At 40.9% G+C, this 24,964-nt stretch overlaps 1 protein-coding gene across 3 annotated transcripts in view; it reads left to right on the plus strand.

The window, feature by feature from the left end:
* The window catches only part of C1QTNF7 (C1q and TNF related 7), a 53,546-nt gene extending 31,552 nt beyond the window's left edge, over nt 1–21,994 (plus strand). For 2 of the 3 annotated variants that reach the window (XM_071447315.1, XM_071447316.1), the window contains exons 2-4: nt 15,853–16,052; nt 16,924–17,169; nt 17,895–21,994. In XM_071447315.1, coding sequence (XP_071303416.1) covers nt 16,932–17,169; nt 17,895–18,526 — 870 coding nt within the window. In that variant the 5' untranslated portion in view covers nt 15,853–16,052; nt 16,924–16,931 and the 3' untranslated portion in view covers nt 18,527–21,994. The remainder of the gene's footprint in view (nt 1–15,852; nt 16,053–16,923; nt 17,170–17,894) is intronic. The other variant, XM_071447317.1, reaches the window with a different exon arrangement.
* The last annotated feature ends 2,970 nt before the right edge of the window (nt 21,995–24,964 follow it).

The raw sequence follows: 24,964 nt of genomic DNA on the forward strand, positions 1-24,964 counted from the left end.
ATGGCTGTGCCAGCAGAGCTGTGAGGGCAACAACCTCCAGCAGTGTGGCTTGTAATCTTCATCTGGCATAGCTCTCTACAAACAGAACATCTGTCCACAGCCTAAAGAGATGTTTCAAAACTGATTTAATTAGACCAGCACAAGCACCCATCTGGATGCTTTTAGCTCTTTGGCTCCCATTCACCCAGCAGACAAAGGCAATGGATAAAAATCGTTTTCACCTGCCCCAGTTGCAAAGTGGTCAAAAGGAAAGGATGATGCCTCAGCCATGCCAGAATCCTAGACCTTTCTTTGACAAATACATCAGGTGAATCCTGATGAGGTGCATGTGAAGGTGCCACCTGAGATCTCCTGCTCAAGGTGGCCACACCTGCAGAGGGACAGTGGGGAATGTGAGCCTGCAGCAGGGCAAAGCCCAGAGCTCCAACACTGATCCTGCTGGGGCCAAGGAGCTCAGGAGTTACAGGGTTACATGGCACTGTGCCTTGGTCAGTCATCTACCACTGGGAAGCCTTCCCTTACCCTTCTGGCTCCCATTTTCCCCTTCACAGCAAAGAATCCTGGTGATTTAATGCAGTGCCAGATGGGTTAAACAGCTCATGGAAGTGGCAGATCTACAAACTAAGGGAGCCCCAGCAGACAGACAGAATGGCAGCAACAAACTGAAGAGGGATAGTTACATTTTAAATTGGTACACAGGTTTTTGCACTGACAGACTGACTGTATCCTTAGTTTATTTAACTCCTTATTCCAGCTTCCAGGGCCAAATAAAAATAAACTGACTGATTCTAGATTAATTAAAATGTCAACCAAGGATCTGGCATTCATCTAATAAATTATCTGAAGATAAACAAATGCAAGTTTGAGGATAAACATTAGAAAAATATATCATGGAGTTTAAAAGAAGAGGAAAAATATCACCTATGAGAACTGAAAGCACCATTGCTTTTTCAGCACTATTTCAAGGTTGCAGATAACCCAGGTCTTGGTTAGATTCTTTTCTAAACTCCTAATAAAAAGCTACAGTTTATGTTAGTTTTAATGTATCTCATGCTTACTATCCAAATCCTTTTTAAGAAAAAATAATTGGAATTTTAACTAGCTACAGATGGTAGAGATAAAATTGGTCTTTACAAAATCTGTGTTTAAAATAGGATTTTCATGGAGAGGACTGTTTATATTTGCTAATATTATCCAGTCTGTCTATTTGTAAACAGGAGTCAAAGGTTTACAAGTTTAGCCTGTGATAAAAGTAAATCAGAATGAGGGAAGACCATGAGCAATGAAATCCCCTGTTATACTGGAGCTGTGTTATCCAGCAGGATAAAGACCAGACAGGCCATAGCAAGAGGCAAGCAATGAAGGGAACAGATGCCCTTCAAAAAATGTCTGTTGTTTTCATGGAGAGAATAGCATTGGTAACTCTTCAAATGGTCTTATCAGACTTCATGTGCCCTTGGCCTTGTCCTGCTATTCTGACTAGACCAGGATGGTAATCAGGCATGCACACAGTCAGACAGAGACCCCAGCATTCCTGGGCTGTCTGCTGTGTCTGGGACATGGTGCAAGTTCCTGGGCAAGAGGGATGCAGCACAAAGCCTCCATCTGGCCCCTGTGATTTCAGCTGCCCTTGCAGGTGAGGAGGCTGAGGAGCCTCAGCCATGTCCTGCTGCTCCTGGGTGAGCCTGTCTGCTGCTCACCCTTGGAACACAGACACTCCTCCAGGCTAGAGCACAAACCCCCTGTTTGTTCACCCCAGGGACACTTGCACAACCTCTTGCTACGTTGACTTTTCCCTCTCAGATTCCAAAGGCAAGCTGAGCTGCTGCCCATGTGCACTCAGGGGAGAGCAGCCCCAGTGTTGTGTCTGTGCCACCCACTGCACACAGATCTTGGCTGCCCCAGCAGCTCCCAGCTCTTGGTGCTTCTGGGCCTGCAGCACACAGCAACAAGGCAGAAACATGGAAGGTCTAAAAAATTGTAGAAAAAAGAGATCTTACAGCTTCAAGATCAAACTCCAAAGCAGAACAACTCCTTTGGGTAATGGGATCCCTTTTTTTGCCAAACCCACCGTATTTGCTAATAGCCAAGGGTGAGTCATTGCTGCCCCTCCACAGCCAAGGGTCTCTGGAGAGGAGGCTGTTTTGGCTGTGCTTTCTTCTGTACAAGTGGTACCATTTGCACAGCAGCTCAGTTTCCAGGGCTTAGAAGAGAGGACTCATCTTCAGGAGCCACAGCTGAAGGGGAGGCAGCGACAGTGCATGAGGCTTGGGGCTATGCCCTACATCCTGTGGCCTTCCATCAGGTTCTTCCTCTGTAACTGCTGGCCTACTGCAGCCCTGCCAAGGGCTGAAGACAGGCTCCAAACAGGGAGAAGTGACTGTGACATCTGGGCTCACCACAACTTCAACATTCTCCACAACAAACACTCTACTTCTGCCAGATTTCTGGCAGGAAAAGCAAGTTCCATGTCTGAGATTTCCATTTAAGGACTTTCCCCAACCATCTTTTAACTCAGCCAGCTATAGCATCCCACAGAGGAAAGGAGCCTTCTCATTGCCACCTTCCTGCTAACATTCCAACTTTTTGGACAGGTGCCTTTTTCTGTCCCATATGGGCATGGAAGAACAAAAGTTCTGGAGGAACAGAAGCGCACCAAGGTGGCCCTGGCTGCTCCTGGGCTTCCTTCCCATGCTGCTGTCTGTCCTTTCCCCTCACCTTCAGCCTCATGTCTAGCAATTAAAGCAAAAAACACAGGGGAATCCACATCCCAATAGACAGGGAACAAAGGGGGAAAGGGTCTTTTCCCCACATGCCTGTTGGGAGCAGGACAGATTTTGACTTTTGGGCCCCTGCTAGGAGAGCTCAGCAGTGCCAGGGGCTCAGCACAGAGAGGGGAGCTCAGTGCTGGCAGCACAGCAGGAGAAGGAGGAGGAGGAGAGGGAAAGCCACCCTGAGAGGCAATGGCAGTGTCACCACCCTGGAACCAGCCAGCCCTGTGGCTGTGACATGCAGCCACCAGTCACACACTGTGAACAGCTGGCTACTCCTGAGGAGCAAAACCAGGGCCTGGACAATCTGACAGTCTGAGGTTAAAACAGATAAATAAACAAACCAGGTTTTGAATAATAATGAGACACATCTGTATTAAGAAATCATGATTGTTTTGTTAAAAGTGTGCCAATGAAAGCAGTGTTTTGTAGAGTATTTGAAAGGCTGTCCTTTGAGCTGTTTGTAGCTAGCACACAGTTTATGCAGCTTTGATGAACTCAAAGGGGGTTTTTTTCTTCCTATAAGAGCCACAGATTTCACCTAGAAAAACATTATATATACGACTTTCCTTGGCTTTTAAGTCTAGCAGAATGACAATTGCTACAGTGGGCAGAGGCCAGATGACACAATTCAGGCAGCTGCATTTTTTGCAGCCTTTTTGTTAGAGATGATGGGTTTATGCTGACCTAAGGACATAACATGAAAACTGCTCTTGTGTGTCATTCACAATCTTGCTTACTAATGTTAATACACCACAGGAAAACAGCTCTTACAATTTGGTGGACCATATAATGACTAGAATTTTAAATTGTAAATTTATAATACAAAACAAAGAAAAAGCTGTGGCTGTCATGATCTTGTACTGTTCTGAGAAAGAGAACATACTAATGAGCAGATTAATCACTGTCTCTTAAAGCAAGAAATAGAAGGAACTGAATGAAATTATTAGTTAAAACAATTTAATGGGTACAAAAAGGTTTAAGGGAAACAAATGCATTCTGTGAATAATTAATTTTACAAATTTACCAGTTATGAGAAAAGCCAAAGTTTAAGCTCCTTCCAAGTTTATGGATGAAGAGTCCAGCAAGGCTGACAAGAAAGCAAGGACTCAGCAGCATCTCAGTTTGGAAGGCCTCAGCTGGAGGGGAACAGGCAGATAACCTCGTGCAAGCATCTCTGTGCTGCCCACATCCCTGGGAGTGGTGCAAGAGCCTGCAGCAGGACACTGCCCCAGCCAGGGTGCAGGGCCAGAAGGGCTCCTGATCATATTTACCAGAGTCCTTCAGAGGTGACATGCATCCCAAACCAGAGACAGAATGAAATTACTGTTACAGATGATTTCTTAATTGCCCCAAGAGAAAAAGTTGGGACACCAATTAATTTTATTGAGAAGGAACAGCAGTGGCTTATGAACTTCTGCAGAGACCCAGTTTCCTGCATTAACAAAATAAGCAGAATGGATAAAAAACTATAAAAGAGCAGCCATGGCAAGAAAATTGTCTCCAAATGAAGTGTTTTGATATTCTTTCCCATGAGCTGATAAATTTATGAGACCTATATTTTTTAACTTTACAGTGTCTGTACAAATATGCAGATATTTGAACAGACATACCTCCAAACTTTTCCAAAGACAGAGGAAAAATAGAAGACTCATAAGAAATCACAGCACCTCACAGGTAGAAAAGGAGAATTCTAAGCAGGAAAGACATGACTTTTGAGCATAAGAGAGTTTTCAACTGCAAATACCTGTCCAAGACAGGGTAATTTAAGCAATAAAGAAAATCAAAAATATCAAACTAGAACTTTTTGCAGAGCCCATTGAAGATAACTAAAACAAAGATAAAACCAACAAAATATTTATTGCATGTCAGGTTACAGTTTATCAGCTAGAAACAAATCTAAGTGCATTGTAATTTAGGCCACCAGAGAATAGATCTGAATTAAAGAAAATTAATTCTATCAGTCAAAGTCAAATAGAAAAAAATCTTTAATAACATATTTTACATTAAATGTATCCACCATGCTCCAGGGTATTGAAGAAAAGCTAAGTGAAAATAGGACTGCTTTGGCTGGTAAATGTAAGGATATGTGTGCTCATACACACATGTCCACAAACACTTGTTTTGCTGTGATGAAAATATGCCCCAGCTGAGGGAAAAGTGACTGCCTGAACTGATCTGAAAGATTTTAAATTGTAATATTTTTTTCAGTTTTACATCTTGATTCCATGCCATAAAACTTAAATAGAAAGAAAGAAAGGTCATTTTAACCAAGGCAAGAGAAAGCTTCTCCATGTTTTATGTATTTCAACTTTATTTGCAAGTCAATATGTTCTGAATCTCTGTAGGTTTCCATTAAAGTGGAAATTGCAAAACCCTTTACCCTGATGGAAATTTGAAGCTGATATGCTCTAAGCCCTACATGACTCCTCTTTTTAATATATATTTTATTTGTATTAACAATTATGTAAGGACATTTCTGGGGGACAGATCATTAGAAGTGATTCTGGCATACTGTTTGTCTCAAACCTGCCAGAATTTCTTAAGAAATAAATTTAAATCAAGGTCACTGTTTGAAATGGAAAAAGGCTCATGGCAATCTGCTGCCATGGGATTGCAACTGCAAAACAACACTGAATTTATTGTCATCATTGTAAACTATATCTGGAGACACTTGAGAGAAACTCGAGCACAACTCCGGACACGACAATAACAGAGAATTTTATTCACTGATTATGGAATTGTGAAGAGGATTCTCTACAATCACTTCTCTTTGTAACAAATACATGTATTTTGGCATAGCCCAGCACAGAGCAGTGCCTGGGGTTGTATTTGCACTGCAGCTGCATCCCAAGGCTGTGGATGTGTCCTGTCTGCTCCTTGCCCAAGGGAAGCTCTGGGAGGCTGTGGCAGGATGTGCCAGCTGTACCCCAGGCACAGGGCATCCCTCAGCCCCCCTGGAGCCCTCCTGGCTGTGCACACCAGGGCTGCTGGGGGGTCAGATGGCCCCAGCTGGGCTATTGCTACTGGCAGCTCAATCAGTGAGGGGCAGAGCAGCGGGGCTGGGGACAGCCGAAGGTGACTCCAACATTCTGCGATTCAAGGTTAGGTGGAACTTGTTGACAGACTGAGATCAGGGGAAATTAAAGTGAAAATGAGATTTAACTGGTTGCTAAACACTCTGTGACCTTCAGACCATCTGGGGATGCCCACTTATGGCCCATGGAGACTGTGCTGAAATCACATCCCACCACATGCAAAGTAAAGCCTGCTCCTTACCAGACAAAGGCCAGACTTTCCTACTGAAGAGTGGCATGTTGACTGACAGCTGCAGATTTTTGTGCTATTCCCTGGAGGAACCCAAGGAAACAAACACTTCCCAGACAGGATGGATTTCAAAAGAAACCAGACCAATTGTTGTTGCAAGAACTTAAGTGAGAAAACCCCTTCTGTCAGAAATGACTGGTTATCAGATGCTAGACCTCATCTGCACTGTAATGAAAAAAACTGAAAGAATTATGCTGACTTCATCCATTTTAATCTCCCATGAGAGAATTGATTTGAAATACAAAATGGCACTTCACAATTACTTAAGAAAAGCAAAATCTGCAAAGTGCTTTTGGAATTACCTGCTTTTACATTAACAGAGCAATATTACCCCTGATGTTTTTGATATTGTTGTTTTACTGGTGAAGAAATAGAATCATGTAAGATTAAATAATTGCCATGGAATAGACATTTCTGATCGAGGAACAGAAATTAGATCTCCTGAAAGAAAACTCTGTGCTTTGTTTTCTTTCTTCCTCTCTGTGAATTTAATCAAATGCCATTAATAAAAGAGAGATTTGCATTTGATTTCAGTACATACAGAAGCAGGCTGACAAATAATTATGTGTATCAAACTGAAGTTATTATATCACAAGAAAAACTGTCATTCTTCTAAGAGAATGTGTGTCAGACAAATTTCTGTCAAACAATAGAGACAAACCCCTCTCCTCTCCTCTCCTCTCCTCTCCTCTCCTCTCCTCTCCTCTCCTCTCCTCTCCTCTCCTCTCCTCTCCTCTCCTCTCCTCTCCTCTCCTCTCCTCTCCTCTCCTCTCCTCTCCTCTCCTCTCCTCTCCTCTCCTCATTAAACTCTTTCTACAAAAAGAACTGTCAGGACAGACTGTGACTAGGATATATAGTAATCTACAATAGTTACCAAACAGGTGGATAGACCCTCCAGAGTTCTATAGAACAGCACAAGTGTTTCACTTTCAAAGTTTGTACAAATTAGAAAACAAATAAATGACATAATACTTCCATTTTCTTCATAAACTTTTTACTTGAAAATTTAAAACTTCCTGCCTGAATAGTCCAAATCAGAAACACAGAGAAAAAAAAATTGTCAGTGTTATTTCAACATGAAAGAGCTCTTAAAACAGATTTTAGATTTTTACAATGTGTTATAAGAACATTCCAAAAAATTTTTCAAATAAGCAAGCTTGTCACTTCTCAGTACATGGCAATTCATGTACTAAACAAACTCTAAACAAGCTGGACTGAGACTCTACAAATCCAAACAGTCCAACATTGAAATGGTTCTCATTAGGAGACAGATGAAAGCAAGACAAAATTCTGAAGGACACAGGTTGTCTACGTGGCTCAGTGAATGCCTCAGTGGGGAGAGGCATAAAGATCCATATATGGAATTAAACAACCTTTGAAAGCCTTGTTCTGAAAACTGTTAATTCCATATGTGTAGACTGAACACAATGCTTTCTTCCTCTTTGAGTAAGTAGAACCTGCAGCCTCCCAGAGCCCTGTGGGGACTGACATCCCTGAAATCCCTGCCAGCCTCTCCTGGGGTGTCCCATTACCCAGCCCATGGTCCAGGACCCCATTTCAGCCCAGCTGACCCCCATCCACAAGCTGATTTTCTGGTCTGGCCTTGGGTGCCCTGTTCCTGCTGGGGATGGGCTCTGCCTGGTGAGATCCTGCCTTGCCACCCTGTTCCCTGTGAGTTCCACCTCTGCCAGCCCCAGGGAACAGCCAGCCCTTGCCCAGCACAATAACCTGCACAAGATATGGAGCTGTAGAACATCAGCCTCAGGAAGCAGAAGTGCAGGTCCTGAGTGTGCTGGGTACAGCTGGGTGCTGGAGATACCAAGGGTAGGCTTGGGTACAGACAGCACCCCTGGCAGGTCAGCTGGGAGCAAGGATGCATTGTCCCTTCTGCTTTGCTATGGAAACAGAAACCTTTGTTTCAGTGAGAAAATATCAAACCATACTGAATTGAAATGGAATTTTATTTCACAGCTCCAAACTGTTTAGAGCTGTCTTTCTAATGTGCATGCCCTTCTGTCTCACAACAAGGTCAACCCCTCTGAAAATAAAAGGTTTGATTTAATCAGGAAGAAGCATTCTTTAAAAACCTGTTATTACCCAAAAGCAGACATTACATAAATTTTATTCTATTTTTATATCTTCCTGGCTCCAATCTCCTGAATCTGACACTAACCATAACAATTGCACATGTGACTAAACCAGGCCAAATTCTCCTTTTTCTGTTCCAATATAAATATGGAAGTAATACTGTTGAAGTAATAGCTTTGAGGTAGGCTCTCTCCACGAGAACAGGACTTTTCTCAGAACAGCCAGAGTCAGGAAAGTATGCTGATTTTCAAGCCAGGTTTTTACTGACAAGTCAGAGCAGCAAAATGGAGACCACCAGGGTTGACACGAGAGCCTGTCAGTCCCAGAGGCTGGGGACACAAGCCAGTGTTGGTGGCATTCTGAAAGCACAGGAGGCTTCAAAGCTCTCATGCCATTTCAAAATGCCTCAGGCTTTCAGAAGTTCAAGCACCACTAATCTACAGTAAAACCTAACCTTTAAACACATTTATCATTTGTGCTGAGACACAGCCACTCACACCTCTGTGAGATTCAGATTCACCATCACCTCTCTCATGTTTGACTTCAGTCTCTTGAAGCTCTGTTGTTGCTGCTCTTGACCAAGCCAACATTACACCAAGGGTCAGAAGATGGAGACCTTGCAGGGAGCACTGCAGTGCCCTGTGGATGTAGTCCTGCAAGAAAGCTGCCAGCATTGATGTGTCCTCAGGTTGCTAACACATTGAGCACTGTGAGGTGTGCACAGCCTGGGTCTCACACTGCTGTCCTGAGCATCTGTGCAGCCCAGGTAGGAAAAATTTCCAGTTTTCCTCATGGAAAAGCGATCAGCTTGGTTTGTTGCAGGTGTACACCTAAAAACTTAACTATGACGGTTTTTGAAAAAAATTACACATGTCAAGCCATGGACAGATATCCTCTTCCATTTACAGCAGAACAGGGACAAGAGACTGGCACTCAGCTGAACAGGGCTGCTCCCTGCCCCAGGGCACAGCTCCCCTGACAGAGAAGTTTATGGGCACCTTCCCCAACTTGCTTCAGAAAAATCAACCAGCTTAGTGCAGTCTAAGCCTTTAAACTGCTCCTTTGGTCTCTGCCTAGTTCAGTGTAGAATGCAGTCCCTGGCTGGATGCCTACTTTTCCACACAGTTCCCAGAAAGGCACAGTGCCAGGGTGATATCATTTGATGAACTTCCAGAAGGAAACAATGTGCTGGGGGAGGAGTGTCCTTTTGAGGGTCTGGAAGCTTTCTTCTCTTCACATTTTTCTTCTCAAATGGTGAACACTGCTCTTTGGTGCCATGTGCTATACCAAGGGAGCAAGTGGGTGAAGGAGAATCCATCTCCAGAGGTGCCCATGATCTAATAAATAACATTTACCTTGAGGCCATGAGAATTAAGCCATGCCCAGGGACTACAGCATATTCAGCTATATATTCACAAAGCCCAGGTGGGAACACAAGCAAGCACAAGGTATGAGGCAGGGGAACTCTGTCCCCATGACTTGTGGCAAGAATCTGTGACTTTTCTTCTTATTTGTCCCCATGGGCCTTGCAGTTTGACATTTTATTTTTGTGCCCTGTTTTTCCTCTTTCTAGACCATCCAACATGGTTTACCCAGCCTGTTTTTTATTTCTCTTCTATCATCACAAGGTTGGCAAGGCAGAATGATCTAAGACAGGAGATGGGAATTTTCCTGGTAAGGGCTGGAGAGGAGCCAAGAGGAGGAAGTCTGCTTGAATTGAAAGACTTTTCACAGGAGATGGGCACACTGCTCTTGGCATCTATCCACATCTTTAGATGCCTACATGCTTCCATATTCTGTATTCCAGTCCAGATTCATAACCAACCCTTCAAATTCTAGGTCATCCCTGAATACAGCTTCTAAATTATGGCTCCTGTCTCTTTTTCCTATTTTATTTTAAGGAAATAGAGAATACATGTCAAATAATCCTGTACCTGAGGTGTAGGTACACTCGTATTCTGAGTCTCCCAGTGTTAAATCCTGGCCATTTTTCTCTACACTGCAAGAAAACATGCTATTGTCTCCATGTCACTTGCCAGCTGTAAGCAACTGGCCTCACTTCTTGGCTTTCTGTCAAAACAAATTCTGTCAGGTTGTATTTATTTGTGTGTTCTGGTACAGCTAGCAGTGAAACTGCTTTGCCTGCCAGCATTCTTGTTAAAATTCCCACCAGCTGAGTCAAGCTAGCTCACCAATACACACCTTGACCAAGCTCTCTGGCATTTTTCAGAAAAACAACCTTCCAAATAAGGGGAATACCTGGAGAGACTATGTCTAAAGACAGACACTGAGAAATAAAATTGCTCCCACTCTTCTCATACTTTGAAAATCAAGCATCCTAAACTTCTGGCCTTGATTATAAGCACTTGATTTTTAAGGCTTGAGACATGGTTGAAGAATCTGACTACATTCAACATAGTTATGAAGAAGATTGTTCAAACATGACTGACTGCAAACTTGAGTGAGACTGTTACATGTCAGCACTGCTAATGAGGCCTTTAAGGATTTTTTTCTCAGAAATATTTAGCTAATGGTCCTTCCCACTGGCTGATTGATTCCTTTGGGCACCATCAGCTGCTCTGGTACTGGGAGTCAGAAGTTCAAACTGCTCAAAAACTGTCGGGTCACTTTCCCCTTCTTACACAAAGGAAACAAAACAGTGCAAAGCCCTGTGAAGATTGCTGGACTGTGTAGGTAACCCAAGCAGTGTGGTAATGGCCAGCTGTGGTCTTGATTCATTAGAGTAAGGTGTGGTGTTACAGGTGAAGCTCTGGAAGTTCAGCATAGCCCCCATAACACAAAACAAGCTGGGAGGTGTATAAAGCTGTGGCCAACTGAAGGATGATCATTGTAAAATCCATGGGAAAAAAATTCCATCATTAAGACTCGCATTTTGATGGCATAAAAATCATACAGAGCAAAGAAACTGCTGAGTGTGGCATGCCAAACCATAAGCACCTGTTTCTAAGGCCTTATAGAAAGGTAAGTGGTGCTGGCAGATTGAATGGCAGGTTTGAACCCTTCAGGCATGGAGACACAGCTGACTTTTGTGGATCATGTTTTGAGAGGGAAAAGACTGGCACAGCCAGTGAGATTTCAAATGAATTGCTGAAGATGTCTCTCTGCTTCTCATCCTGACCTATTACCTCCTTATTCACTTTGTTTCTCCTACCCTACAGCTCCTGGATGGGAGAGTTGGGGAAGGTCTGTGCATCTCACAGTGAGGATTCCTGGTAGCTATGTGGGGTATCTGGGGCCTTTGCATTTGGAAAGCTGAAGGACATATAGAGCATCTTGCTCTTTACCACTAATCCATTGCCAGGGCTGCAGACAGAAAGGGCCCACAAGTATCACAATTTCTCATCTATGTCTTTGTGCACAAGGAAGTTAAAACACATCTTCTGCTGCCTAAACAGCTGTGTGTACATATTGGAAGTGAATTCAAAGCTAGCAAGGCAAGACAAAAGTAAGAACATAGCCAGGGTAGCTTGTGAATAATGGCTACTGGCACTTGACCCAGTTTTTATTTACAACAGATTCATGGGAAATCTTCTAGGCTTGTTTCAAAACAATGCCAATTAATAAATTTTAGAATTAGCCCTACATAGTTGAACAAGTGAGATTAGATCATATACCAGAAAGTCTCAAAACTGGGAATTTCTTACAATCCCTGAATTTCTAAGTTTAAAAAAATGTTAGTGACATACTCTGAGTATACCAGTAATGAAATGAGATTTCCTAATGTCTTGATGAAAAGCCTCTGCTGAGCCATGGCTTCAGTGGGGATCTAACTTACAGAGTATATTCTCAAGGGAGATCATAGAATTATAGAACAGTTTGTGTTGGAAGAGACCTTTAAAAGCCATTTAGTCCAACCCCCCTGCAATCATCAGGCACATCTTCAACTAGATCTCTTTGCTTAGAGCCCTGTTCAACCTGGCCTTGAGTGTTTTCAGGGATGGGGCATTGACCACCTCTCTGGACAACCTGTTCCAGTGTTTTGCCATCGTCAGGATAAAAAATTTTTAACTTCTGTCTATTTTAAATCTACCCTATTTTAGTTTAATGCCATATCCCCTTGTCCTATTGCAACAGGCCCTACTAAACAGTCTGTCTCCATCTTTCTCACAAGTACCACCTTTAAGTACTGACTCTCTCAGTGGGTTTCAGAGGAGAGGTGCTCCAGACCTTTGATTGTCTTTGTGATCTCCTCTGAACCTGCTCCATCATGTCCATGTCCTTCCTCGCTGAAGACCCCAGATTTGGGCACAAGCATTCCAGATGGGATCTCACAAGAGTGGAGGAGAGAGGCATAAGCACCTCCCTCGACCTGCTGGCCACCTGCTTTTGATTCTTTGGATCTGCCACCTTAACAGACTGCAACAAGGTCCAGAAAAGTTTTTTGCATGTTTTTCCAGTATTAAATGAATGAGATAACTTTAAGAACTCACTTGGAAAATCTGTTTCAGAAACCATTCTGAGAAAACTTGTCTAGTGAAAAGTGTCCCTGCCCACAGCAGGGAGGCTGGAACTAGATGATCTTAAAGGTCCCTTCCAACACAGACCATCCTATGATTCTATGACTAGAACTGATCAGCACGTCCATCATCTTCCAGTGAATGCCTTGACGTGCATTCTTCCTCTACCTAGAGGATTTGAAACTTACTGAAATGCCATTTCCTAAATGCGGAATAACATTATTCTAACTCTGAGATTATATCATTTTCATTATTATTTTTGGTGGTGGCTATGATGAAGATGTCTGTTATTGTTCTGAAGAATACCATGTGCTTATTCTGGCTTTCAGTTTTCGGAAAAATACATTGAACTCCTCAAATGTTGTTTTTCTCTGGAGACAAATCACTTGGCATATATAAAGGACTTTGTTTCCTACCCCAGTTTATGGACAAAAGTTTTTTATCTTTGAAAAGGATAACCAGAAGCCAAGAACAATGTGTTATTTATGATTCATGTTCTGCCTCCCAGTTAACTCTCTGTGAACAAATATTTAACTACAACAATAAAACTACAACAATAGGTGACTCCTGAGAAAGTGATCTGGGAAGTCTATTATACCCTCTAACTTCTTAAAACCCTGTGAACTGAAATCTCTGATTTTGGCCTCCTAAGTCAACCTGAAATTTCAAAAGCCATGCTCATATGTTCTTTTTCACCTTTAACTTTTCAGTGATGCTTTTAAGGGCACTCACTGGGAAACAGGGGGCATGGGTTCAACACTGTCCTTCTTTCCTTGGTCTGAGGAGATTCCCTTTGAGTCTCTTTCCAAGAGACTGCAATAACAGACAGGCATCCCCCCTCCTTATAAAATGATTACTGTTATGTACAAAGAAATCCAAGAGTCTGAATTCAAAGGGCAAGAGAATTCCTGATTCTCTGGCTTAATACATGGTTTCCCAAATGTCATTTTTTGGCTACCACTGTTGGAAGCAGCTTTCTGTGTTCCCCCCAAGAATAAATTCAGGTCTGTTAACATCATCACCTGAACCATTATCATAATTTTCTCCCAAGCCCAGCTCTGTTTGCCTAACTGCATTCCCACCATTCATCCACACAGCTCTGTCACTCCTTAAGACCCCCAACACGTAGATGAAATCTCTGTATATTGTTCTCTATGCCTTCTCCATCCCAAACTGGTTCTCCAAACACAATGCCCCAGCCATCTAAGGCACATCCCTATCTCAACAACCCCATTTCCCTCACCTTCCCCAAATGACATTTTTCCCATGGTCTATTCAGAAATACATGTCCCAGACCAATTAATTTCCTGCAGCACATGAGAAGAACAGCAGGGGAGGTCTGGGAGCTGGAGAGAGCTTCACACATCAATAAGGTACTGGCCAGCCAGTGACAGGAGCAGCTGTGTGAAGGTTTTTACTCTGATTTGTAAGATATCCTTAACACAGGCAAAACTAGAAATCGTTGAGATAGTTTTTGCCTGGCTTACAGGCAGCACAGTGTGGGAATATCCAGCCTACTGATTCAGACTTTCATCTGGCAAAGGGCAGGATTTTTTTTCCAGTCCTTGATCCTTAGGTCATGTCTGCTTCTTATCCATCAGCTTTGTGTAAAATGCATATGCAGCTTTAAGCATGAAGTCCCTCCAAGCTGTTCCCTCCTGGCTAAGTGTTTAAAGTTTTTTTCTCTGCACAGAGCTTTTTTGTCCCTGATTTAAGTCCCATGAAAATCCATGAGGTTTATTTGAGCTTGCTCAGTAGTACATCAGAGCAAACGTCACTGTGAAGTTTGTCTTGTAGCTAACAACTGCCTTGGAGTTATCATTCACTGCTCTGCTGTAATGTTCAGCATTCATATGCTAATCCATTTGTGCAGCCTGCTATGCCTGACTGTATGGTAAGGCTTTATAAAATAACAGCGAAATTATTAGTTTAGTTTCTGCCAATTTGATGCAAGATGTCTAAAATAAAAAGCAAAATGCATATCACTAAAGAGAATTTTGGAGCATTGTTTGTTTCTCTCCAAATATAATATTTTCATATTTTTTCTGCATTATCACTGATAACCATAACATTTTCTAATTTTCCACTCTGTAAAATAAAAGATTCTTCATAAAGACTGCGTATGTGTACGTGCATGTATATACATATATGCTGATCTTTTCTTTGCTGAATAGATCTGACCATGCCACCCATATACCAGTTGAAATATCATGAACTGCAAGAAAATGTAATGGCTTGTGGTTTTAAATCAGTTAATGCCAACCAGTATCACAGAGGGGAGAACAACAATTTCTAGCTTAAAAGGTTCTGCAGAGGGATCTGGACAGGCTGGATCAGTGGGCTGAGGATGGTTGTGTGAGGTTCTACAAGGTCAAGTGCCAGGTCCTGCAACCCCAGGCAGTGCCACAGACTGGGGCACAGTGTCTGGAAAGTTGCCCAGTGGAAAAGGACCTGGGGGTGCTGGTGACAGTGACTGAACACGAGCCAGTGTGTGCCCAGGTGGCCAAGGAGGCCAATGGCACCTGGCCTGTACCAGCAGTATCAGAATGTGGCCAGTGGGACCAGGACAGTGATTGTCCCCCCCTGTACTGAGCACTGGTGAGGACACACCTTGAAGCCTGTGTTCAGCCTTGGAATCCCTCTTCAAGAAAGACACTGAGGTGCTGGAGCCTGTCCAGGGAAGGGCAGCAGGGCTGATGAAGGGCCTGGAGCACAGGTGCTGTGAGGAGCAGCTGAGGGAGCTGGGAGTGTTTAGCCTGGAGATCTGGGGGAGACCTCATCATGTTCTACAACTCCCTGAAGCCAGGTGGGAGTCAGTCTCTTCTGCCAGGGAACAAGTGACAGGGTGAAAGGAAATAATGTCAAACTGTGGCACTGGAGGGTTAGACTGGGTAGCAGGAAATCTGTCTTCACAGAAAGGGTTGAGTAGCATTGGAACAGGCTGCCCAGGAAAGCAGTGGAGTCACCATCTCTGGAAGTGTTCAAGGAATGTGTGGATTTTACATTGTTTAGTGATGAACATGGTGATGATGTTAGGTGGATGGCTGGACTTGATAATCTTATCATAAAGATCTTTTCCAACCTTAATGGTTCTATGAATCTATGATTCACTGTAAAAAAAAGATAGACTGCATTTCACAGATATTTTTCTCAATCACCCATTCCATTTTTTCTTTTTCTCCCCACAGAAACCTGTGGATTCTGATTTCCTCGAATGCTGTAAATTAGCTCTGACAGAATGGACAGCTCCAACAAAAAAACCCACACAAATTTTCTGAGAAGACAGCAAAGGAACTAGAAAAAACAGCTTGACTTGTAGGTTCTCACCTGACCCATGATTGACTCTCTACTAATGCAACACTAAATTTAAGACACATTTGTATATCAGGTATTGCAATTACTCATCATGTCACTGTTTCTACAGTTACTTTTCTTTAGTATCCCAGTATACAGTGGGACAGAGAAATCCAATTTCCACCCAATCGTTTATGAAAACACCCAAATACCATATATAAAGATTGAACCAATTTTCTTGCAAGATACTGTGACACAGTTCATTGTATATGACAGCCCAAGCCAGGCTTAAAAAAGTCAACACGTTAGCAGCCCATTCACACCCACCATCCCCTGCAGGGCAGGGCAGCTGCCTAGTCCCACCTGAGGATTAGGGTGAAGTGTTTATTTGTGCTGTTTCCAAGGGGCACTAAAGCTGGAGCTCTCTAACTGCCTACCATCCTTTCTGCAGCTTCAGCAAGTTTCTGCTGCAGTTGTTTAAGCTGGAGATTCATTTGCCACCATAAGGGCAAATTTCAAAATGAAATGAAGGTGTAACCTTTATCCTCACTACAGGCACATGCCTCTAGCACAGACTAACTCCTTCAGCAAGAGGGCTTTTATCTGTGAAGCTTATATAGGGACCAAAGGCAAAATAATCTATGCAAAGGTCTTTGCATTGATAAAATCCAGATTATTTTTCCACGTGTCAACATTTGGCCCCAAAAAGCTGATATTCACCAGTTACACTATGTCAGTCTACAGCTACTTATTTGAAAGTCACACAGCAACTTGTACAGTGCCCAGAAAAAGCTCCAACCTGACAGATTTTCCTCCTTGCTTCCTACATGGATCTTGGTAATGCATAAATTCCAGGTTGAGGTTTGCACCTCTACTTGTGTATAATGCATCACAGTGTCACACTTATTTGCATATTCAGAGCCATTTTCATGTGAGTAGAGTGTCTGACTAATTTTTTTCTCCAGATCTGAGGATGTTTGTGCTGCTGTACATTACAAGTTTTGCCATCTACACAAGTGAACAACCTCTTCAAAGCCAGACCAAAGGAGAAAACTACTACACCAGATATATCTGCAGCATCCCAGGTCTGCCAGGCCCTGCTGGCCCCCCTGGAGCCAGCGGATCCCCAGGGCCACATGGACGCATTGGTCTTCCAGGAAGAGATGGTAGAGATGGCAGGAAGGGAGAAAAAGGTGAAAAAGGGAGTGCAGGTATTGAATATTTGTGTAAACTAACACAGTAGTACAAGAAAGCAAGACCTGTCATCATCACTGTCATACATATATCTCTATCTCTATCTCTATCTCTATATATATGTATCTATATGTGTGTGTATATATATATATAATATATTCATATATTTATTTATTTATATATGATAAGTGTGTGTATGTGCCTGTGTGGGTTTAAGTGTGATGCATATATAAATATAGTGAGAATATGCACATTTATCAGTGTAAAGAAATGTAAATACACAACCTTTCTTCACAAAGATGCTAAGAAAAAGATTGGAAAAAATGAAGTGTGCGTGGTCTCAAATAAATAGTCCCACCTGTGCCATTAGCCAGGCCTAAAAGATTAGCAGGTGCTTAGGTATGCACTAAAAATGCTCTATTTTTAGGAAATATTTAGTGCACAAGTATCACTACATAGGTGGTCATGCTGCTGTCCCTGCCATCAGTAGTGCCTGGTAGTTCAGGCAGCAATAGATTGATTACATATAACATTCTTTAATGTGTAATCAAGACACATGAGGATAAGTAGGAATTAGTGGCATTCCTTTTGCAAACTTACTAGAAAACTTTGAAAGTATTTGTAGAGCATTTTGAAATTCTGACCATGTTTTTCTTGTTTGTTCAGGCACACACAGTAGCCCACACAATCATTTACTGAGGTGATATGTGCAATGATTAACTAACTTAAAATGTTTTTGAAGGTTTAAGAGGAAAGACTGGGCCATTAGGACCAGCTGGAGAGAAAGGAGACCAAGGTGAGTCTGGTAAGAAAGGACCTGGAGGATTGACTGGTGCCAAAGGTGACGTAGGTCCAGCTGGACCACCTGGACCTAAGGGAGATAAAGGAGACCGAGGAGAGCCAGGAGCACCAGGGGTCTGCAAGTGTGGAAAGATAGTGCTGAAATCTGCCTTTTCTGTTGGCATCACCACGAGCTACCCAGAGGAAAGACTACCAATTGTCTTCAATAAAGTCCTCTTCAACGAGGGGGAGCATTACAACCCATCCACAGGGAAGTTCATTTGTGCCATCCCAGGGATTTATTATTTTTCTTATGATATCACCTTAGCAAACAAGCACCTTGCCATTGGGCTGGTTCACAATGGCAAGTACCGGATCAAGACTTTCGACGCCAACACCGGCAACCACGACGTCGCTTCTGGATCCACGGTGATCTACCTGCAGCCAGAGGATGAAGTTTGGCTTGAAATCTTCTACACTGACCAAAATGGTCTCTTTTCTGATCCAACGTGGGCAGACAGTTTGTTTTCTGGATTTCTCTTATATGTTGATACAGATTACCTTGATGCTTTATCAGATGAAGATGTGCTCTGAAGCAGATGGCAAATGACATTCAAACTCGAGGCCCCAGCAAAGGATTTTATTCATCTGTGTGGGGAAAACAAAGTTGAAATGAAAAAAAAAAATCTGGGAGTTCATTCTTGTTTTGATTGGAACCAAATCTGAACTCATAAGGATGTTTCTAGAATCTAGGATGGATTTTTTTTTTTAATGAACAGCAGGGATATCAAAATGAACTGTAATTAACATAAGACTGCATCACTCCAGGACTGACTTTTCTCTAAAATTACATTTATAATACTATTTAAACAATTTTAAGATCCTGTACATTGGACTTTATATAAAATGTATTAATTTGCAATTTAGAATGGCTATTTTGTATATTACATTAAAGTAAAATTGAAAATTCCCTGCATTATCATCTTTGGTCATTTTAAGACAGGCAATACATTAAAAACAGATGGGAGAGGAATAAAATAGGAATGACTGTTTCAGAATGCCACTTCACAGGTCTTAAGAAGAGTCCCATCTGATATTTACACCAACAAACAGCATTCATAACTAACCAACCTCACAGTAAGTACAGGAAGATTTGTACTAGCTATCAAACATATAAAGAAATTAAAAGCTGGAAGATCTGGAAACTCGGATATTCAGTGGGTATTTTCAGTGTAATTCTAAGTGTCTTTGCTATTCTTTAAATGCTATCATCTTTATGAGAAGTGTGGAAAAAAACTTTGGACTTTTTGCTGAAGATAATTGTGGATACCCAAAAATGACAGGTCAGTAATCACTAATCAGAGTAACTGATATGAAATTAAGCGAGTAACACCATTAAAGCAGAAGTTATGTTACAACATGGCCAAATGCAATGAAATAAATGTAGGTCACACACAGGATGAAAATCTGCATTCAGCAAATCAATGAACTTGGAAAAGGTACATGGGACCTCATGGATTATCAGCTAAATAGAAGTAATAAAAGTAGGCTGTTGCTACCACCCTTTGGATGTATGATAAATGGAATTAAAAGTAGAGATGAATAGTGGTTACATAGGAAGCAATTACTTCTGAAAATGTTTCAAAAACTTGAAAGTTGAAAAAAAAATGTTTATACTTCTATTCATGGTGCTTACACAAGACGTGTAACAAAGTCATTTTACTTTTCTTGTCAATGAGGTTAAGAGGTGATTTAGTCACCACCTGCACCCATCTGGAGATAAAATATCTGGTAGTACCTGGCACTTCCCTCTATCAGACAGTAGCACAGCAAGGTCCATTGGTGAGAAACTGTACCAATCCACACAGGAAATGAGGAATCTGTTTTACCAGTGGCAGCAACAATCATTGTAAAAATACCTAGGAACATCACGAGTTCTCCAGCACTCAACACCAGTCAAGACTGGCAATCTTTCATTGGGTCCTTTTACTTTCCACAATTTACAATCTTTTATTCATCCCAGATTTACAGAGACCACCTATTTCTAACAGTTATTCAGATCATGTTAAATGTTAGTGATCTGTGTTGCACAACTCTTGAACCCGTTTTATGACCAAGGCAGACAGACGTTTCTAGGTTTTTTCTGTGTATTTGATGGATTAAGAAAGGTACAACAGATTAAGAAAGTTACAAGCAGACAAAATGACACAAAGATGCTGCTGAGGTTGCAGGACCAGCCGGAAGGTTTTGTATGGAACATCAGCCTGTGCACTCAGTACCCTTGCCCTCACTTCTCCCACATCAGCATTCATGGCTGTGAGTGCAGCACTGCTGCTTTATGCAGTGAACAGGTGCAAAGCCTGACCACAAATCAAACTGGCAATGCTTGTACAACCATTATTTTATTTGACAGTGAGAGATGTCTGATAGAAGACAATAGTAGATTATTTTTCTAACTAGACACCTAATTTATTAGTGTCACACAAGGGCTGCTTTCTGTGAAAAATATGGAAAAGAACACTTGGAGATTCAGTTTATCACCCTGCTGTACAATCATTTATACATCTGCAAATTAAGGACAATAAGAGTGCAAAATGCAGTGCAATCATAATTTACAATTATGATTGATGGTGATGCCTCACAGCCATCAGTGCCTATCTGAGGCACAAAGACCATCAGCATTGCCCAGTGCTGCCTGCACTGAATTCCAAAGGACAAAATAAGGATCATATCCAGCCCATGACTTCCAGAAGCATAATTCAACAGATGCAGGACTGGACCCAAAATATATACCATGCAGCAAAAGCAACTAAAATAAATTTTTAATTAGATTATTATCTTATAAAATACAGAAATAGGTTTATGACATTTGAATCAGTATAAAGGTTTATGTTAGGAGTAACAAATTAGTTTTACTAGAATTAGAAAATCTGATAAGCCTAGCCTTAAGGAAAGAGTATGACTGATTTCCTCCAGACTCCACAGGAATGTATGGTAGTTATAATACATCTGGAAATTTTCAGACAAAACTAATTTTTCTCAATTAAACAGAGAAAACATACAGCTTTATAGTGAAATATTGTTGGTTGCAATCCTAACTATAAGCAAAGTGCTCCCATGTAAAAATCTGTAAAAATGAATCCAATATAAAAGAGGTATTTCAACCCCACCCATGCTGAAAATGACACCATGGGAATAAGTAAACCAAGAGTTACTGCTTTCCTCTTTTTAGCAATTTTAGATTTATGTTTGTACAATTATAGAAAAGCAACATTAATTTCCCAAAGTTTTCCCATTTGGATTCTACACTTTTTTGAACAGTTTAATATTTTGGCATGAAGAGTTAAAAATAAGTCATTCTGTTGGATTATTTCTATAGGTTTTGGCAGGAAGAATACTTCTACTACACATATGGATGACATATGTATACAAGTACCATGTGTTCCTGCCCTCATTAAGGGTCTCAAGACATTATCCTGAAGCAAATCATTGCTATTGCTAGTATATTTTTTGAAAATATATCAATTTTGATGACATGATATTGCATTTGGGGTATTTATCTGTCTAAATTTGAATTTATATGGAAAAGATCTTGGGCTGATGTTTTCTCACAATTCACACCAATACATGGGGAGGTCTGGTTGGTTTCAAAACATTGTAGGAGCAAAACAGAAAAATTTCTTGATTATCAAATTTGAAATTATTCAATGATTTCTACACAATATATTGGTCATTCTACACATGCCATAATGACATATAAAATTAGGCATCCAGACCAAATTATCATCCAGTCTCTGCCTACAGTCCACAGAGAGAAATAAGTGTCACCAGGAGGAACTGCCAGGAGGAAGCATGCCTTTACTGCAGTACCAACTCTTGGGCTTCCTGATCATGGCTGCAAGAACTTGTACAAGCCTCAAACCACCAGGAAACCATCAAACAATATTAAGAACATCAGTATTCCCGAGATTCTTAGGTAAAAGTGTATATATATATATATATTTACTTGGGATACATGTATGTAAAGATAAATAACGAAAAATAAAGTTATTTGAAACAAAACAGCTCTCCACAGTCTTCTACTCTTTTAGACTTTCCTTATACTTGGTGGAGTGACATTAAGGAAGAAGTTAGTCACATGTTCCACTGCTGAATATTTTTAGCCTAGATAATTATTTAAACATTTATCTACATTTTCAAATTTTCATGAGTATGTCACATAGAATAAATACTTTCACTTTTTTGACTACTGGTATTCCTGTTCATATGGTTAGGCTTTTATACAAATTCTTCAGGAGCAATAGGTTCTCAATGTTTTACAATGCTGAGACAATATAGAGGAAATAATTACTAATGGACATCTGTGCTGAGAACATTATCTACATTCTTCAAATCTTTTTAAATCTACCTAACACCATTTAAGTACTATTAGGATATGCAAAAATATACAAAACTGAAAGCAATTTATTTCATTTCCTACCAAGTATGTTACATTAATTGTTACACTTCATTTAGTACTCTATTTACCTTCCACAGCTCACCCACTAGGTTCTGTTCATACACCAAGATATTTACTGAACAAATTAGTGTTCACTGATTGGTTTATTTATTGATTTATTTACCCATTGGCAGGTAATTCATATTCAGAATAATTATACTAATGCTGCACTAAGCAGTTTGGTCAGCAGGAACTTCAGTTGTATGTGGAAATGGAGCTTGCTTTGGATATGTCATTCAGAAGCTGATGAGCCCCACCCAAAAAATAAAACATGAAAGTAAAGAGGAAAAAATAGATTTGAAAAAGCAATACACCACTGTCTTTACCAATGAGTAATGTTTTCAAAAAGCAAATTAGTCCTTTCAGCATAAACTATCTAGACTTCAGCTCAGGGAGCATTTAGAGGTCATATACATTTTTCTGTAACTCCTTAGGTCAACACTTCCAACTGAGATTATATCAGCATTTCTGAATTTCAGAGGCATAATTCTTCCTCACATCCACAGGAAGAAATTTCAAAATACTGTCACAAAATCCTTGGTTACTGATACCTGGTTTTGTCCTAGTTGTATACATCAGATCAATTCATGAAAGTTGCTACCTAAGGGAAAATATGTGTGAACACAGACTTCTAAACTGCATGTGACAAATTACAAAAAATGGTTTTTGAGATTTCTGTTGTGTTGGAGTAAGGTGTGATCAGTTTAAAAATAATTAAGATGATCAGAGTTTGTTCTTTCTTGTTTGTAACCTCCCTGAAACTGGGATCACTGTAGGGTTGCACACAATACCTAAATTCCTACTCTAAGAACACAGCAACATGTACTCTTATTCTGTAAATGCTCTGTGTGGCTGGTAACATTTGCTGTTTCCCTTCTGTTGATTTTACAAATTTTGACTTTGATTCTAGGCAGGCAATAAGAGGTGTATATGGCAAAACAAACCTTACATTGTCCTCAAAGCCAGAGAAATAACTCCATTGCTCACTGTCCCTGCTGAGTTTTAAAATGTTTTAACTCTGAACTGGGGGCCTATATGATGCCACTGCCTACTCTGGGCACCATGGGCACTCCAAGCTGCAAATGTACTCTGCCTGTTCTAAAAGCCAGCCTTAACCATCATTGACAAAAGAGCAATAAATGGCCAAGTGTGCCAGGGTCACACCTAACAGCTCACACCACCACCTCATGTGCAGCACTCATTCTGCTGCCCAGTGGGATCAATGGCATTGGGCTGGCCATTTTTCATAAAGCTGACCAAGATAAATGACTTGTTCTCCATCCCAGGAAACACCTGTGGTTCAGATTGTGGATGTCTCCTGTGAGCAGAGTCATTGTGCTGACATTGTAATGTGTTTTTAAGCAGCTTTCCATCCTGTTAAGCAAAGGACTGACTACTCCTTTAGGGTCTCATAGTAATGTTCCTTACATAAATGCTCTTCATATTTGTCCATAATTTAAACTGTTTGTACAACTATTTCTGATACTGGAGTATATTGTTGGGACACAGACTTATTAGCAAAACAAGATCTTGAACCTGAGTTTTTGCCAAAATTTTGTATGAAGTTTCACCCACTGAATCATTTCCACAGTCCCACATGCAGTGATTCTTAGCAGATAAAAGAGATGTGTGCTATGCATGTTCCCCTAAGAGACCTGTCCCCTTATTACATATCTTTCCCTTTCCTGAAAGCTTTTGTCATATCAGATGTTTCTAGCTATGACAGTTCCTCTTTCCACAAGTAAAAATGTATACTCCTAATCTCTTTTAACTACTATGTTTACTTCTTCCCATGATTTCCTTCTTAGTATAGTACTCAGAAAGGAGAAGCAATTTATCCATCTCTTTTCATGTGATTCCAACTACTAAAACTTTGCAGTAATAGACCTTCAGATGTTATAGGGACTGTTTATACACAGACAATTATAAATAGGTCTAGTAACTCCATTTAGTATTCTCAGTCTTGTTTACTCTGATCATACTAGAGATATTAATACACATGTCAACATAAGAAATTATTTTGTTAATAATTCAGTGCAGCAGAAAATACTCCCCTCCAGAATTGACAGGAAAGTTGTAAATCCCTTTGTACCTACAAAAATTAGGGATGGTATATAAGACAGTCCACATTTCTACAAACCATCTCACAGTGCTGACATTTCTGCCATTCCTAGTATTAACATAAGCTGGTTGTGAGCATTTAAGAAGCAGATAAATTATCTGTCCTCTGTTTCTCCAACAAGGGTTTCATGAGTGTGATTCCCTCTAAGCAGGCTCTAAAACAACTATCACAGACTTCATATCCTTTTTTTTTCTGCTACAGAAATATTAAAGTATATTGATAAGTCTAGGAATTTATGATTTGTCTTCTTACTCTGAGCATTTACTAATAATTGTTTTAATCCTGGGGTGGCAAAAAGCCTGTTAGCCAATAACAGCTTCTGAGAGATGATATCTTTTTGAACTCTGCTATGTTTCCTGGAATTTTTCCCCAAATGACAAGCTAAGAAGTTTGCTGAGGCTGATGCTGATTT

The sequence above is a fragment of the Agelaius tricolor genome, unplaced genomic scaffold (genome assembly GCF_023055355.1).
Source record: "Agelaius tricolor isolate 1412-34295 unplaced genomic scaffold, bAgeTri1.0.p SCAF_24, whole genome shotgun sequence".
Classification (NCBI taxonomy): Eukaryota; Metazoa; Chordata; class Aves; order Passeriformes; family Icteridae; genus Agelaius; species Agelaius tricolor.